This window comes from Emys orbicularis, chromosome 17 (assembly GCF_028017835.1).
Source record: "Emys orbicularis isolate rEmyOrb1 chromosome 17, rEmyOrb1.hap1, whole genome shotgun sequence".
NCBI classification, from domain to species: domain Eukaryota; kingdom Metazoa; phylum Chordata; order Testudines; family Emydidae; genus Emys; species Emys orbicularis.
In genome coordinates, this window is record NC_088699.1 from 1,821,616 (window position 1) to 1,838,784 (window position 17,169).

The window sequence follows — 17,169 nt, forward strand, 5'->3', positions numbered from 1 at the left end:
AGCTCAGGGCCTGAGGGGAAGGCTGCCATCCCTGCTCAGTGGATTGCTAGAGCATCTCTGGTGGCAGCAGGAGGAGGGGATGCTGTTGTCATGGGGACAGATCCTCCTTGTAGGGGCGGGACCTGAGATGGGTGACATCACCCCCAGGGGACGTGGGAGGATGCGGAACCGGAACCGACAGCAGGCGGAGCCTGGATGGGTCTGGAGCAGGCAGTGCAGGCAGCAGCTACCATTCACTCACCTGGTCCTGAGCGCTCTGCATCCCGGCAGCGGCAACAGCATCCGGGTCTGGGAGGGGAGAAGAGCTGGCACACGCCAAGCACTGCAGCTGGTACCCAGCCCAGCTCCACCCCTCCTCCTCCTGCCATTCCAGCCTCCTTCCCCCAGCCTCCACCCGCTTTGTTCTCCATCCCTCCCCTCCTCCATCTCCCCTCTGCTGCAAGGAGCATCTTCCGCTCTCGCCCCTCCGAGGGCACCAGGCCGTGCAGCCGCTGGCCTGCCCAGGGGCCCGTGCACAGCACTTTGCAGCTAACTTCGTGCCCTCCAGGACGAGTCCCAGGCCAAGGCTCCCGTCCCCTACTGTGGAGGCTGAGCTGGGATGCTGTTCTAGGGGTGCCCATGGTTCTCACCCTGCTCGTCTCCATCTATAAACTGTGCCGTTTTTTTGCCATGTCCAGTTCGGAGAGGGTGTCGGTGCCTGAGTACATGAGCCATGCGTGCTTGTGGTCCGGGGCGGGGGCTGCCTGCAACCACCGAGAAGTGTCCCCTGGGGTGAGCACGGATGTCCAGGTGGCTCTGGATCGGATCCTCCCTGATCTGCACCTGGCCATTTCCTCCATGAAGCAGGCAGCCGACCCCGAGGATCTCAGGAAGGGGATCACAGAGATCTTCCAGCTGGTGGAGGAAGCCTGGGTGATGCCCACCCTGGGGAGAGATGTGGCCAAAGCTCTGTGTGATGTGATCCGCCTGGAGGGGGGCCTGGACCTGCTGCTGAACCTGCTCCAGGCAACAGAGCTGGAAACCAAGTGCCAGGCGAGCAAACTCCTGGAGCAGATCCTGGTGGCAGAAAACAGGTGAGTCTGCAAAGGGCCCACACCCTGCAGAGCCCTCCCCCCAGCACACCCCCACACAGCCCTCTCCCCAGTGCCCCCCACAGAGCCCTCCCCCAGCACCCCCCACAGAGCCCTCTCCCAGCACCTTTTTATTAAGCTTTTGCTTTTCCACCCCTCTTGCTTTCCCTGCCACACACCCATCTGCCCAAGGGCCCCGCCACCCCTCCCTTCTGTTGCAGACTGTGATGAGCTCTGGGCTGCAGGCTCCCGGGGCAGGGCGTAGATAGAGTCATTCACACAAACGGGTGACTCCAGCAGCATGTTCCGTTTGTGTGTCACACGTTTGGGGTCTTTGTCACACCTGGCGTCCCCCGTTCAGGCCTCAGCAGTGAGGGGGACGTACCCTTTGGGAGCCGGCTCACGGCAGAGGCTGCCCAGCGTGCTCGGTAGCTGAGGATAATGAACCATGGTTACAATGGTCATGCCTAGGGCCCCCCATTGCCCCACCGTGCTAGGTGCTGTACAGAGGGATGGGCCAGTGGATTTGACCAGAAGACCCTAACGGCTGGGGAGGTGTCAGCCATGAAAGAGGGGCTGAGGCAAAGTCCAAGGGACTCGCTGCCCGGGTCAGAGCTCTGGCTGGGAGGTGTGTTCGGTAACACAGAGGGCATGCAAGCCTCCGGCTCCCTGAGCTCCCAGAGCAAAGCTCCTCTGCCCCTCAGGGTGCCGCTCCCTAGCTGGGGATCTTAGCACGGCGAGGGAGAGAACTTCCCCCAGGAGGGTCTCTGCAGGTCTGTGCTCGGGAATTAGACTCTTCTGCTGGCCTGGCAGACAAGTGGTTAGTGATAACTGTATATTCTCCAGCATAGGGATGGGAGCATGTGTGTGTATAGGATCTAGGACAGCTTGGATTTTCCCTTCTCTAAGTGTGTGCACTCAGATCTCTGCCCCCTTGAGACTGTCAGCTCCTTGGGGTGGCGCTGTGCTGTCCCCCACATCTGTGCACCCCTGCACATCCACGGCATCACCAGGGATCATGCGTTCATTGGGACGAGTCACCCCTAACGAGTGAAGCTTCTACTCCTGCTGACACTTGCTAACACACTCTGGCTGTCGGAGCTACAGGTCCAAATGCTCAGAACACGTCCCAGGCTCAGCTAACTGGGTCTCGCAGTTCTCAGCCCTCGGAGGAAGTAGGCAGGGAGACGAGGACTTCTGCCCCTGACATCCATAGGAACCGGCTCAGGCACCTCTTGTATGGGCCAATGCACGTCCTTGGGTTGGGTCTGACAGCTCCCTCCAGCCCTCCTGCTTGGATGAAATGAGACCTGCCCTCCATACTCAGTCACACAGCTCTGCCTGCTCACTCGTCTCGCTGACCACAGGTTTCTGGAGCAGGCAGCACAGAGGGCGGGTTAGTGCCTGGATGAGTTTTGCCACCGTCCTCTCTTGCTGCAGCCGCTCTCTGGGCTGGGCTGTGATATCATCTCCTGCAGGGTGCGTCTCATCACAGCCAGTGACCTCAGCCTGCCAGCGCGTCCCAGTGTGCTAGACGCTGCGCCAGAGAGCCGCTCTCCTTGTCCCCAGGACACTGAGTGGCTGGGGCTGGGGCAGGTGGTTCAAAGCCCTAACTCCCTGTGAGTTCAGTATGTTCTTCGCCCAAGCCCTGGTGTCAGTGCTGCAGATGACAGGACCATGGGCCGGCAGCTTCATCCAGACTCAGCCCATCTACCCCGAACTCTAGCGTAGGGTGACCAGATCACACAGGTGAAATATCGGGACGCGGGGGGGAGAGGGGGGCGGAGAAAAAAAAAAAACAGCTGCCGGAGCTCCACGCCCTGCCCCCCCACCAGCTTGCCTCCACTCCGTCTCCACCTCCCCCCTCCCTCCAGCGCTTGCGCCGCCATACAGCTGATCAGCGCAAGCCTGGGAGGGAGGGGGGAGGAGGAGGAATGCGGTGTGCTTGGGGAAGAGGCGGGGCCAGGGCGGGGATTTGGGGAGGGATCCAATGGGGCAGTGAGGGGGCAGGGCTGGGGGCGCGGGGCCAGGGCGTGGATTTGGGGAGGGATCCAATGGGAGAAGGAGGGGGCGGAGTTGGGGCAGGGGCGGCGCGAGCCCCCTCCAGGCTCCGCTCCGCCTGTGAGCGGAGGCAAAATATCAGGACAATTCGCATCCCGACCGAAGGTAGGACAGGACGCGGGACAAATAAGCAAATATCGGGACAGTCCCGATAAAATCCGGACGTCTGGTCACCCTACTCTAGCGGTTCCCTCCTGGCTGCTGCCATTGGCCTTTCTGCCCCGTCTGTGAGCTAGGCTGTTGGTTCCCTACCAATTATCCCCACATCCTTTCCCTGACCCCTGTGCTGGCTGCCCAGACTCCCAAGCCTGGTTCCTTGCTCCCAGACTGGACTGTATCTGCTCTCGCCTGCTCTGGACAGTGCAAACCTAGGGTCTTGGACCCTGCGTGGAGGAGGCCGAGGCAGGAAGACTGTGCAATCTGACCTGAACTTCTTGTTTTAATGGTTCCTGCAAACCTGACAATCACGTCGTCTAGCCCACCAGTCCTGCCAGCTGCCCCGCATGGCAGCTCACTCCAGCTTGGACATTTTCATCCACAATTCCCCTTCCTCTCCTGGTCTCCAGCAGGTTTCTACCCAGCCGCCATTCTGCCTCCTTTTCCAGGACTCAATGCCTGAGCCATTGTGCTCTGCACGGACCCTGCTCCAGTGCGGTTTGATCTGCCACACCCTCCGCTCCTGCCTGCTAGGGTGGCACTGAGTCCAGGCACCAGCAGGTAGTTGAGACGGACACTGCCTTGACTGTGCAGCTGAGGAGACGCAGAGCTCCCACCACCGCGGGTCTGCACAGCTGGGTGTCCAAAGAGGCTGCCACCGACGGTCAGGACTCGCTTTTCTGGGACAGGAACGGAGGCAAAAGGATTCATGCTTAGAAGGTGAATGCACGAGGCACGTTCTTTGCACACGCATCTGTGTGTGAGTGTAGTGGGACTCGTTGCTGTCGGGGAATGGCTGTAATGTGCACGTTCAGCTCAGGAGCGGGGGACATTTCTGAGGGCAAGGTCTCCTCTGCAAACGCGGCTTGGTGCAAATATCGATCAGCACGTACTGCAGCTGGCCCTGCTGTGGGGTCTGGGGCTCATCCAAATTTACAGCCTATTCTGCCCCCTCCACTGCGCCCAGTGGTAACAGCGGGGCCCAGAGAGGCAAAGAGGTTAATGAGGGGAATGCATTAGGATGTCATTAACATGGGAGGAACCGTCAGCTCAGAGAGTTTGAATTCAGCCCCTCGGTTCCTGGCAAGAGGGAGCGGCCGTTTGGCCCCGCTGTCTGACTCAGCCAGAACCACACGTCCTGCATCCGGGCCAGGAGACGAGTCTGTTCATTCTGTTCCCAGCCAGACCCCTTGCTGCAGCCTAGCAGGCTGTGCTCTGCCCCTAGCAAATGCAGGCTTGGAGTGTCATTGAGCCCAGAACCCCATGGGGGTGAGACCAAGGTACCCCTCCCCCCAGCATCCCCAGCCTGAACACTGAGCTGCAGCACTTCAAACTAAACTCAGGTTCTCAGCCTGCTTCCTGCCACGGCCGCACAAGCTGCCAGGTGCAGCCGCTCCTACCCAGAATCCTTTGCAACGGTTCCCATGCTGCAACAAGCTCCGGCGGACAGTGCCCTGCCCTAGCCAGAGATTCGGAGAATCCCCGAGCCCCTGGTGAGCCTGGAGCCTGGGTGGAAGGGTCTGGACTCTGGACCCCAGCCCCAGGCTGAGTCTGTTTTCCAGAGCTATCTGAGTGGATTGCTGTCCGATTTAGCCCAAGGTCACTGTGAGCAGCACAGAGAACAGGAGTTCCCAGAACCACCCATCTCACCTGCACTGAGGGGAGAGAGGGGCTGCCTGGGTTGTATCCATCGAATTTGGCAGACAGAGACTTTGCTGACCCTCCAGCCCACCCCTCTGTGGGCTTCGTGGGCCAGAAACGCAGTGGTTTGTCCCAGCCACTGCCTGGAGCTGTGATCAGTACTGACTGCTCCAGCGCCCCAGCCACTGCTTGCACTGGACCTGCACTCCGCATTAGCCTGTTGGTGGCATGGTGCAGAGGCCCCACGCACTCTGTCACAACCTGGCCAGACACCGGTCTGCTGGGAGGGGCCCCACCACTTGTACTGGAGCTGCGCGGTGGCCTGGCACTGTTTCTAGCTCTGGGTCTCTAGGGCTCACTCCCAGCTTCCGGTCTCTTGTCCGAGCCCTTCCTTAGGATGAGGGTCTCCATAGTCCTGCTGCCCCAGACCCTGGAACCAGCCGCCCCGGGTGCTTCCACAAACTCTCCCAGAGCGCTGGGCTCCTGGTTTAACCCCTTCAGGGACAATGGGACAGGGATGCAAGGAGCTTCCTAACCACATCGACTTTACTCCAAGAGCGCTAGAGAGCTACAGATCTTTGCAAATAACCAAAATCCCGACCCTCCATTCCCACCCCACCAATCTGATCCCTCACCTCCTGGGAGACTAAGGACTGGTCAGCGTTTCCGGCTGGGGAGAGTCCCTCCTCCCCCTCCCCCCCCAGCCAGTGCCTCTAGCATGTCATGGTGGGTGGCTAAATACAGTCTCTGTTTGCCATGTGGCCAGACGGAGAAAGTCCATCTCCTTCCCCCAGTCAGACATCTGCACACACAATTCATTGTTCCTTGGGCCAGCTGTCAGTTGTGATGGCCCCAGATTGCTTGTCACGACTTCTCAGTCACAGTCATTCAGCTCGGCGTCCAGGACTTTCCTGGGCTGGGCACCTGGTTGGACTGCGGCCTAACAGACCATGTTCTCCTGGGCACAACCAGAACCGAGGACAGGCTAAGGACAAGGAGACAGTGGTGCTTACAGTTTGCTACGACATATGCCCCCCACCCCCACCACATGCTACACAGTTCCTGGACAGACATCAGGAGTGAGTCATGGGCACGAGCTGTGGGCCCCAGCAGGACACGCCCCAAGTAACCCATCCCTAGTCAGGGTGCTGGGAAGCAAGGAGGCTCTGTGACGTGGCGAGAAAGCCCCTGGACAAGCACTGGAGACCTGGCTGGGGAGCAAGTGTCGCTACCAGAGGCTGCTCCCAGCTTTCATCTAGCGAACGCCCCCCTTGGGCTCAGAGGCAAGTGAGAAGGGAAACAAGAAGCACAGACAGGAAACAGGCCTGCAAAGCACAAACTCAAGAGCCTTTGAATAAGGGCCTGGCTGGCGGTACCACAATGGCCTGGAGCAGAGAGCCAAACCGCAGCAAACCTGGTGCTCTGGGGAGCTGGGATGAGGCTGACGGACAGAGAGGGCTTTGCCGAGGGTTGTAACCACCTGTGCCAGTCAAACGGACAGAACCAGCTGAGGAACACGTGCAGGAGCATGAGAAGTGTAACCGTGTCTGTAGGCCCCAGGGGAGCGTGTCCTTACACATTCCTGCTCACAGTGCGGACAGCGAATCGTGGACAATCCAGCTAACATGCCAGGGGAAGGGAGTGTGGGACTCTGCTCTCGTGTGTGTCTATCTGTCTCTCTCCCGTTAACTCCAGGGTGACTCCAGACCACTTCCAGAGCATTAACAGAGCCGGGCACAATGGGCCCGTCTGGGTTCTGAGGACCCATGAAGAAGGTTTGAATCTACGGAGCAGGGAGATGGCTGATGGTTGGTGGGAGCTTTGCTGAGAAGATGGGGAAGGCTGGAGGATTTTAGGGACAAGCCTCATTGGGGGAGGGGAGTCAGGTGAGGTGTAAACCAGGAAATTCACTTGCTGCTCATGTGATGGCCTGGGATGGGGGAGGGGATCCCTTGGGAGCTGGGTCTCTGGGTCCTGCTTCCTCAGGGGGATCCAGGTGCTCTCTGGATCCAAGAGGATTTGTAAGGCTCTTCAGGCATGAGAACAAAGTGGTTCTTTAGTACCAGCCCTGTATGTATCTAGCCACACTACGGAGGGGCAGGTATCCTGGCAGCCAGTCTACACGGGAGACAGCATCCTGCCATCTGTGCCCCTTGGAGCCATTCCACTGCTAATAGAAACCTCTGTCCCTCCTGGGGCACATACCGGTCTCTTAGTGCCATGTAAACGGTGATGGGTTCAGTCTCTGGTTGCCCTGGCACTGCCCCTGGACAAGCACTGGAGACCTGGCTGGGGAGCAAGTGTCGCTACCAGAGGCTGCTCCCAGCTTTCATCTAGCGAACGCCCCCCTTGGGCTCAGAGGCAAGTGAGAAGGGAAACAAGAAGCACAGACAGGAAACAGGCCTGCAAAGCACAAACTCAAGAGCCTTTGAATAAGGGCCTGGCTGGCGGTACCACAATGGCCTGGAGCAGAGAGCCAAACCGCAGCAAACCTGGTGCTCTGGGGAGCTGGGATGAGGCTGACGGACAGAGAGGGCTTTGCCGAGGGTTGTAACCACCTGTGCCAGTCAAACGGACAGAACCAGCTGAGGAACACGTGCAGGAGCATGAGAAGTGTAACCGTGTCTGTAGGCCCCAGGGGAGCGTGTCCTTACACATTCCTGCTCACAGTGCGGACAGCGAATCGTGGACAATCCAGCTAACATGCCAGGGGAAGGGAGTGTGGGACTCTGCTCTCGTGTGTGTCTATCTGTCTCTCTCCCGTTAACTCCAGGGTGACTCCAGACCACTTCCAGAGCATTAACAGAGCCGGGCACAATGGGCCCGTCTGGGTTCTGAGGACCCATGAAGAAGGTTTGAATCTACGGAGCAGGGAGATGGCTGATGGTTGGTGGGAGCTTTGCTGAGAAGATGGGGAAGGCTGGAGGATTTTAGGGACAAGCCTCATTGGGGGAGGGGAGTCAGGTGAGGTGTAAACCAGGAAATTCACTTGCTGCTCATGTGATGGCCTGGGATGGGGGAGGGGATCCCTTGGGAGCTGGGTCTCTGGGTCCTGCTTCCTCAGGGGGATCCAGGTGCTCTCTGGATCCAAGAGGATTTGTAAGGCTCTTCAGGCATGAGAACAAAGTGGTTCTTTAGTACCAGCCCTGTATGTATCTAGCCACACTACGGAGGGGCAGGTATCCTGGCAGCCAGTCTACACGGGAGACAGCATCCTGCCATCTGTGCCCCTTGGAGCCATTCCACTGCTAATAGAAACCTCTGTCCCTCCTGGGGCACATACCGGTCTCTTAGTGCCATGTAAACGGTGATGGGTTCAGTCTCTGGTTGCCCTGGCACTGCCATTCTCTTTGATTTCACCCATGCTTCTCTTTCACCCAGGGACCGGATTGCCCGGATTGGGCTGGGGGTGATCCTGAATCTGACCAAGGAGCGAGACAGCCCCCAGGTGGCACGCAGCCTCTCAGGTATCCTGGAGCACATGTTCAAACACACTGAGGAGACCTGTTTCCAACTCATTTCTGACGGGGGCCTGGACGCCATCCTCTACTGGTGCCGCTGGACCGACCTCGTTGTACTGCGCCACTGCGCCATGGCCCTGGCCAACTGCGCCATGTACGGCGGGCAAGCCAACCAGCGACTGATGATCGAGAAGAACACGGCAGAGTGGCTCTTCCCACTGGTGTTCTCCAAAGATGACGAGCTGATCCGCCTGCACGCATGCCTGGCCATCACAGTGCTGGCCACCAACAAAGAGATCGAGAAAGAGGTGGAGCGGTCGGGGACCCTGGCACTGGTGGAGCCCTTCATCGCCTCTCTGGACCCGGAGCAGTTTGCATGCGACTTGCTGGACAGCAGTGACAACAGTCAGGGAAGGACAGCAAAGGACCTGCAGCATCTGGTGCCCTTGCTGGACAGCTCGCGGCTGGAGGCGCAGTGCATCGCACTCTTCTACCTGTGCATAGAGGCCGCCATCAAAGCCAGGCAGAAGAAAACCCAGGTATGGCTGGGTTTGGGGAGGCAGGGTTACCTGAGACAAGTAGATGTGGGGGGAGGAGGGGCACTGAGGTTGCATCCAAGCAGCCCTGCAGCCTCTGGGAAATGGGGCATCGCTTGCTCCCCCTGTGTGCTCACAGTTCTGCCTATTCGGGTGCTGTGGTAGTCCTGAAATGCCCACGTGCCAGGACTGCGCAGCACGAACCAGCGGGAAGGCACTCGGGGAAACAAGGATGTGATGGCTCCTGCTCTTCTGTGCCCAGATTTTCAGTGAAATTGGGGCTGCCCAGAGCCTGAAGAGGATAGTGTGTTACTCCACCAACACCACTGCCTCATCGCTGGCCAAGAAGGCGCTGCGCATGATGGGTGAGGAGGTGCCTCGACGGATCCTGCCTACCGTCTCCAGCTGGAAACCCATCGAGGTGCAGACGTGGCTGCAACAGACTGGATTCAACAAATACTGCCAGAGCTTCCTGGTAGGGCCATGCTTGCGGGGAAAAGGGCAGTGGAAAGGCCCTTTGCTGGGAACACACAAAGAACCCACCTTGTAACTGTCTGTAATAAGGAACCCTATAGATCCACCGTCACCCAGAGCAATGGAGCAATTCATGGCCATTGCCACTCCAGGGCAACGTCTCCACCTGGCACCTTCAGCCTTGAGGAGAGCTAGATGGGACTAGGCCCGTGTCTTGTCTCACCAGTGCTGCAAGCCCCAGAGCAGGAGGCCAGCCCTCCATCCTCATGCACTGCCGTCCCAGGGCAGAATCCTGCCTGATCACAGCTGGGGCAATAGGCCACCATGTGTCACGTCTCACCCAGACCCGATAGCCAGAGCACGCTGGAATCGCAGAGCAGGCGTCTGGAGGGAGAGGCTGTCGACGAGCAGTCCCATCTCTGGATGGCAAAGAGAATGGCTTAGGGCACTGGAGCTGCCCGTGAGCCCCCACCGTGCACTGCATGAGCATCTCATCCATGTCCCCAGGCTGAGCCTCCTCCCTGGCTCAGGGCTCCACGTGCATTGTGCAGCAGGCCTTGGTGGGCTGCTCTGACACCTCCTCTCTTGGCAGGAGCATGAAGTGGATGGGGACTTGCTGCTGCGACTGACAGAGACGGATCTGCGGGAAGATCTGGGGATGGCCTCTAGCATCATCCGGAAGAGGTAGGACCCTTGTGTCCCACAGCAGTCGCTGCAGAGACAAGCGGGAGAGTCCAGGGCAAAGCCCTTTGACTCTCCCCTCCGTTCCCTGCTGTGACAGGAGCACCAGAGGCAGCTGCCTCTGACCTCACACTGGGAGAGGCTGGGCTCTTGGGGAGGGATGGCTCAGTGGTTTGAGCATTGGCCTGCTAAAGCCAGGGTTGTGAGTTCAATCCTTGAGGGGGCCATTTAGGGATCTGGGGCAAAAATCAGTCTGGGGATTGGTCCTGCTTTGAGCAGGGGGTTGGACTAGATGACCTCCTGAGGTCCCTTCCAACCCTATGAACTCTGAGGTTCTACTGTACACAAAATGGACCTAGAGAAACACCACCAAAGGCCCTGTGCCCAGCTGTGACTCCATCCTGCTGCCGGGGGAGTTCTCACAAGGTGGCCAATGCCACAGGGAGTGGCTGGATGGGAGGGGGAGGGGCTCTCCTCAGCACAGGAACTGGGCTGGGGCCCTGTGTGCTACTCAGAAAGCTGCAGACCGACCCTGGATTCTGCTCCCCCGGCTGCAGGTCCTGCCCCTTCACGTCTCAATGCAGAGATGTTCCACTAGTCAATCAACTGTCTGTCTGTCTGTCCATCTCTCTCATGCACCCTTCACCACAGCATCTGGGCACTCTCTTCTCTTCCTGAGTGCCTGCCTGACCCCGAGCCCCATCAAATCCCTCTCCCCCTGTGCTTACATCCATTGACTTGCCAGGTTTTTCCGGGAGCTGACGGAGCTGAAGACATATGCAAATTACTCCACCTGCGACCGCAGCAACCTGGCCGACTGGCTGGGCAGCGTTGATCCCAAGTTCCGCCAGTACACGTACAACCTGGTGACTTGTGGCATCGACCGCAACTTCCTGCACCGTGTGACGGAGGAGCAGCTGCAGGAGGACTGCCATATCGATGTGGGCTTCCACCGCGTGCGCATTCTCTCTGCCGCCAGGGGTAAGGCCCTGCTCCCTTCTCAGCACAGAGACACCGGGGGCCAGTCTGGTCACTGGTCAGACCCGGCCAGGGCTGGTCAGCTCACTGGGTTGGGGGCGGATGGGACTAGTCTGACTGCCGGGTGACCATTCACAGATCACCATTAACTCTTCGCTGCTATCCACTCTCATATATAGAAATGCTTCACTCTCCCCTGCCGTGCAGTGGCTGCAAATCCACCTCCGAGGGGCCTGACGTGTTTATCAGCTACCGACGGAGCACTGGCTCCCAGCTGGCCAGGTGAGTGCCGAGGGGATCGCCCCACGTGGACCCACTCCAGGGGAAGGCGCAATGGCGTCCGTTCTGTGTCATGGTGCTGATGGCTTAGGAATGACCCAGGATCTCTCTGTGGGCAGAGAAGGACAGAGCAGCATCTGGAGGGGACAGTGCTTGAGGCTCAGTGAGAGCAGAGCAGACTGGAAGGGGAATTCAGCCCCCAAACCCCATCCTGCTTCCCTGCTGATGCTGACTTGCACCTTCCTCATTCTACACCCCGGGTGGCCCAGTCAGAGCAGGGCTTAAAGCCTCCCTCCCTGTTAGTTCTGTGACAGCCCACACGCCTCGAGCCTGCGCAGGCCTGAGCCAGCAGCTACCGTCTGGAGGGCTGCAGTTGGCTCTGTGGAAGCCTGTTCTCTGCTCCTCTATCTCACGGTGCCCCTGGCTGAGATGACAAGGACAGGGGGTGCCCTGATGGTGCCTTTCTTGCCCCCAGCCTGCTGAAGGTCCATCTGCAGCTGCATGGCTTCAGCGTGTTCATAGATGTGGAGAAGCTGGAGGCGGGGAAGTTTGAGGACAAGCTGATCCAGAGCGTGATGAGCGCCCGCAACTTCGTGCTGGTTCTCTCGCCAAACACGCTGGATAAGTGCATGGGGGACCCTGACCGCAAGGACTGGGTGCACAAGGTGAGAACCCCCGGGCAGGAGCGCAGAGGGACTTGGTGGCACCGCGGGAGTGGGAGGGGCTGGAGATGGCTCTGGCTGCCATGTGGGAGCCATGAGCTAAGCTCTGGGCTTTCCCCTCAGGAGATCGTGACGGCCCTGAGCTGTGGGAAGAACATCATCCCTGTGGCTGACCATTTTGAGTGGCCTGATCCCCAGGATCTTCCCGAGGACATGAGGGCTGTCCTGAAATTTAACGGCATCAAGTAAGTGCGGGCGGGGCCCTGTCCCAGCCGTGCTCTTGCGGTGGCTGCTGACTTGTGTGGAGTGCAGGCAGTGCGATGCAATCTGAGGCGGTGGGCGGGTGAGACAGCAGATGCAGGCCGCTGAACGTCACAAGTTCAGGGCAGGGGGTGCCGGCCTCTCTGCAGCTGGGACCCATCTCATCTGGGAGGTGGAATTTTCTTCTCCTGGTCTCCCTTGAATAATTCTCCTCCCTCCTTGGCGTTTTGGCCCTTCAGCTACCTGCAGGCAGATCTCGTGTCTCCTGTTATCCTTCAGCCGAGCAGGGCAGACTGAGCTCTGTCCATCCCTCCTCCTGACCCAATCGCTCCAGCCCCTTCATTGTTCCTGCTCTTCTTCCCTGAGCTCTGCTTGCCACTAGTGCAGGATCCCAGACGCGTCCCAGCACCCGTGGCCCCTTGGCACTTTGAATGGCATCCCAGGAGGGGTGGGGGGTCCCTACTGTGCCCGTGGCCCAGGCTTCCCAGGGTCGCTACCACGGGGCCATAGCATGAAGGAGCCTTTTCTGTGCTGCTGGGGTTCAGCTCCCTGCCTCTGCTAGCCACAGGCAACCCAAGCCCTGCCTCTCAGCCCACGTGGGCTCCACTGGCCCTCATGCAGGTGCTGATAGGACACTCCAACCCCCGCAGTGCCCAGCCCCGGGGCACTGGTCACTCGGGATGTTCCCAAAGGAACAGCACCCCAGCTTCCCAGTGACCTGACACCCCGCTCTGCGTCACACACAGCGCTCAGGTTTGCTTCCTGAGAAAGCAAGTGTATGTAGCAGAGAACAGAGAGTCATAGGGCAGCCAGTAGAAACACTGGAAACAAAGGGTTACCCGTAAAATCAAATCCTCACATGCCTGAGCCCTGCTCTGCTGAGCTGCTGTCACCCCAAAGTCTTTCCCCTGCGCTGTCCCACTGGGATGGCCAAGACCCTGCTTTCATGAGGCCCAGCCTGCTGGCTGCTCCCCTCCCCCAGGATGTCTGTCTGCACCCCCCAGATAGATCCTCTCTCTCCTTTGCTCTTCACTGGAAAACAGACCCCTGGTTACCTCACGAGCTCTCCCTTAGCGGGTGACTCTGCATGCTGCCAGACTCCCACTGGGAGACACACAACACACAATGGCCAGTGGGGGAGAGAAGTGGTGGGACCTGACTTAGGGACGCTGCCTGTGGGTGACCTGCCTGTAGCTACAGTGCCCAGCGTAGACAGAGACATGCCTCCTTTCACAGGACCCGCACGGCCCGTTGGCAAGGGGATGATGTGACACCCGTACGTGAGCGCTGGGGAACTAGAATGTAAACACCAGCCCCAGGGTTTCCTGTAACCCGTATGCACCTCTGTGCTCTCTGCCAGTTGGTATCGAGGTTCTTCGGTCACAATGGCATCCAGGGGGGTCTGACAGTGCCCATAACCCAGGCACACTGAACAGCACCCGGGGGGCAGTCTGACAGTACCCGTGGCCCGGGCACATGAACAGCATCCGGGGGGGGCAGGGGTCTGACAGTGCCCGTGGCCCGGGCACATGAACAGCATCTGGGGGGGGGGTCTGACAGTGCCCGTGGCCCAGGCACACTGAACAGCACCCGGGGGGGAGGGAGGTGTCTGACAGTGCCCGTGGCCGGCGCATCGAGCTCACCTGCAGACTTTCGAGTCCATTGAGCAGGGTGTGATAATCCGTTTTCTCCCCTGGATGCAGATGGTCCCATGAGTACCAGGAGGCCACAATCGAGAAGATTATCCGCTTCCTCCAGGGCCGCTCATCCCGGGATTCTTCAGCTGGCTCAGAGAACAGCCTGGAGTGTGCAGCCCCTCTCGGGCAGACCTACAGCCAGGCAGGGCCGCCCCATATCCTCTAGGGCAGTGTTGTTCAACCAGGGACCGGCTTGCTGCTTTCCTACACTGCATCAGGGAGATCTCAGGGCGTGGCGCCGGCCCTCAGCCCGGCAGCTGAGAAACACGGTGCTAGGGACTTCCCAGAAGCGCTCTCCCCAAGTGGGGTTAAATCCTTCCCGTTAGAGCTTCCTGCTTCCAGGGCTGCACCCTGGGCCTACCCCTGAGGGACCTGGACCACTTCCCTGGCTCAGACAGTGCAAGAGGAAGGGCCCTTGGCTGGGGCAGCAGCCGAATATCAACTCTCTAATTACCCTCCCATCCTCGAATCCAGTCCCGGCACCGAAAGGGATGTTCTCCCCTTAAGAGCAAAGAACACTTCCTATCTGCCTCCTACAGCCTGAGCCTGTGGGGGCCAGACAAGAGGGCCCGTCCCAATGCCCCCGGGGCAGGGAGACAGCTGTTCCCCTTCCCTCGCCATGACGCCCACTCGTCTGACTCCCCCAGCCTGCAGAGAAAGTGATGGAGAACGCAGACCCCACCCAGAGATGTTTGCAGGAAGGAGGGGAGGGGGAGGAAGGGGCAGTTGAGAGGAAGTGGCCCATGCGTAAGGCTACGATTTAGTCAGGGGTATTTTTAGTGAGTCACAGACAGGTCAGAGACAATAAAAGTCATGGCCAGTGATCTGTCCGCGACTTTTACTAAAAACACCCGTGCCTAAATCTTAGGTGCTCAGGGGGGAAGGGGTGCTCTGGCAGTCGCTGCTGCTCCTGGGGATGGGGTCAGCCTGGGGCCCCACCGCCGCTCCTCCGGGCAGTGCCTGGGACCAGTTGCCTGGGGTCGCCTGAGCAGCGACCAGCGTGGCTGGTCCTAGGGCCGCCCCAGCTGCTCGGGCGGCCCTGGGCTCAGCCGCTGCAGCTGCAGAAGTTACAGAGGTCCCAGAAAGTCATGGAATCCGTCACCTCCGTGAAAGACTCACAGCCTTACCCACAAGCTGTGTATTCACGAGGACTTCACAAGGGAGCGTCACGCAGCTGGCACAGGCTGCCATGTGGACTCCAGCTCCTGCACTTACACGCCCTGCTGGGTGCCTGGGGACCATTACCAAGGGCAGCAGCTCAGGGAGCGAGTGGCACCACAAAGTGCCAATGGGCAGGAGAGGCCAAATGAAAGCAAAGCCCTGGAGCAATCCCTTTGTTTTATGTCAGGCCCTTACAACCTGCCTAGGTGGAGACCTCCCCTCCCCCCATCCCAAACAGCAGCTCCTGCCACCTCCTCGCGGCCTCTCTCCACACGGTGCCCAGCCTGGGGAGCCCTTTGCTTCTAGCTCAGGTAGAAATCTTTCCCAGGGGCCTTTGCAAAGTGCATCTTGTTTTTATCACCTGATGTCTCAGTTCTTGCCACTCTGGTGCCATTGTAAAGCATTGTCAGGCCCATGTATGCAAGGCACAAAGCTGCCCGGGGCCCGGAGCGCGCTGCTGGGCGGGGCGTGGAAGGACGTTAGCTGCTGTATTGTACCTGTGGGATCATTATACACCGGCAAGGCACTGGGCTGTGGCTGGGCTCTATTCCTGCCGGCTCTGGTCTTCATTCCAGACTTGTCACGGCTCCTGCTCCGCTCAGAGGGAGCTTGCTGGCATGTAGCCCAATGGGTCTGCGTAAGCTTCCCTCCGAGCTTAGGCTTTGTTGGCTCCAGCGTTAAGTGACAGGCCATTTCCTCACCTCCCCCATCTCGCTCATGAGCCAGATCCTTTGCACATTCAAAATCAGCCAGCAGCTACTCAGCCAGCAGGGTATTGGGGGTGGGAGCAGAGGCCATTGCCGAGGCAGACGGGGGTTTCCTGGGTGTGGGGCTGGGCTGACAGCAGGACCTTGCAAGATGTGGGGCCAGGCACAGTTGGCCCATGCACTCTGGGCCCTGTTCACCGGGGGGGGGGGGGTTTCCTGCAGCTGGAGCTCAAACACGGGGCTTGTTTGCTTTACTTTGCCCCTTTCTGTGGCATCTGTGGGTGCAGGGAGAAGCCTGATGTCAGGCAGCCAATGCGAGATGATCTCAGCTCGCTGTGCTGGGGCCTGGACCTCACCCTGCACCTATACCTCTGATCTTTGGCTGCTGGTGGAAGCTGCTCTTAACAGGCCCCTTTCTGACGCAGGAACTGGCCAGGGGCTTTTCTTGGAGGAGATTTCGTCTCCTCCAAAGGGGTCCCCACTCTGCAGGCTGAAGCTGGCTGCTTGGGGCCACACCAAGCCCAGCCCTGCCCTAGGAAAGGGAAGGTCATTGACCTATTGAGCAGTGACAGCATGGTCCCCCTGCACACCCAGCGAGACAGACTTCCAGCTCCAGGTGACACACTGTGACCGGATGGCCAACAGAGGGCGCTCCTCGGGTACCACAGACATCACTTCTCATCCCCATCTTCACTGCAGCTCTCCTGCCTGTTCCTTCCTGCTTCCATTCACAGGGCAGCTACTGCAGCAGCCCCCGCAGAGCGCAGCGCAAACGCTTCAAGCCTGGCTGGAGCGTCAGGCCCACGGCAGGTAAACGCCCGGGGGCCTCTGCACAGCACTCTGTGTACAGGAGCCGCCCACCCGAGTGCTGCGGAGCAGTTACAGCTGCCGAGCCCTCTCTGCCCACAAGCCGGCAGGCTCCAGCCACACGAGCTGGGTCCAAAGAAAATGGGATGCGGTGAAGGAACATTCATTATTCATGAGTGGAGATGATGGGCTCCTGAATGAAGAATTGCTTTCAATTAGAGGCATTGGGGTTTGAGCGAGTGATGCCATGGGCAGCAGCAGGTGGGGCAGCACAGCAATGCGTCTGCAGCTGATGTGATTGGAGACAGCCATAGGCACAGGGACACGGCCTGCCTAGGCTCTGCTCCCTCCGGCCTGCACCTTCTCTGCCACCCAGGCCTAGGGGGTGGGGAGGAGCCCAGCGCATGTCACTTTGGGACCCGACTGGAGAGTCCAACCCCAGCAGCACTGCAGGCCCCACTCAGGCCTCTCCTCCCCATGTGCTGAATGAAGGGGCGAAGCCTGTTGTACGCTGCACTGGCCCAGAGGCACCTGCGT

General features: G+C 59.5%; 1 protein-coding gene across 1 annotated transcript; it reads left to right on the top strand.

The window, feature by feature from the left end:
- Positions 1-79: 79 nt before the first annotated feature.
- On the top strand, positions 80-14,123 carry SARM1 (sterile alpha and TIR motif containing 1). The gene is made up of 9 exons (XM_065418488.1): positions 80-1,073; positions 8,310-8,928; positions 9,188-9,400; positions 9,992-10,083; positions 10,826-11,061; positions 11,238-11,340; positions 11,813-12,002; positions 12,123-12,244; positions 13,964-14,123. The coding sequence occupies exons 1-9, from the start codon at positions 196-198 to the stop codon at positions 14,121-14,123; spliced, it is 2,613 nt and encodes an 870-aa protein (XP_065274560.1). The 5' UTR covers positions 80-195.
- The last annotated feature ends 3,046 nt before the right edge of the window (positions 14,124-17,169 follow it).

Coding starts and splice junctions, on each gene's coding strand:
- SARM1 (XM_065418488.1), top strand. CDS start 196: ATGGGTCTGGAGCAGGCAGTGCAGGCAGCAGCTACCATTCACTCACCT. Junction 9,401..9,991: donor AATACTGCCAGAGCTTCCTG/GTAGGGCCATGC, acceptor CTCTCTTGGCAG/GAGCATGAAGTGGATGGGGA. Junction 11,062..11,237: donor CATTCTCTCTGCCGCCAGGG/GTAAGGCCCTGC, acceptor TCTCATATATAG/AAATGCTTCACTCTCCCCTG.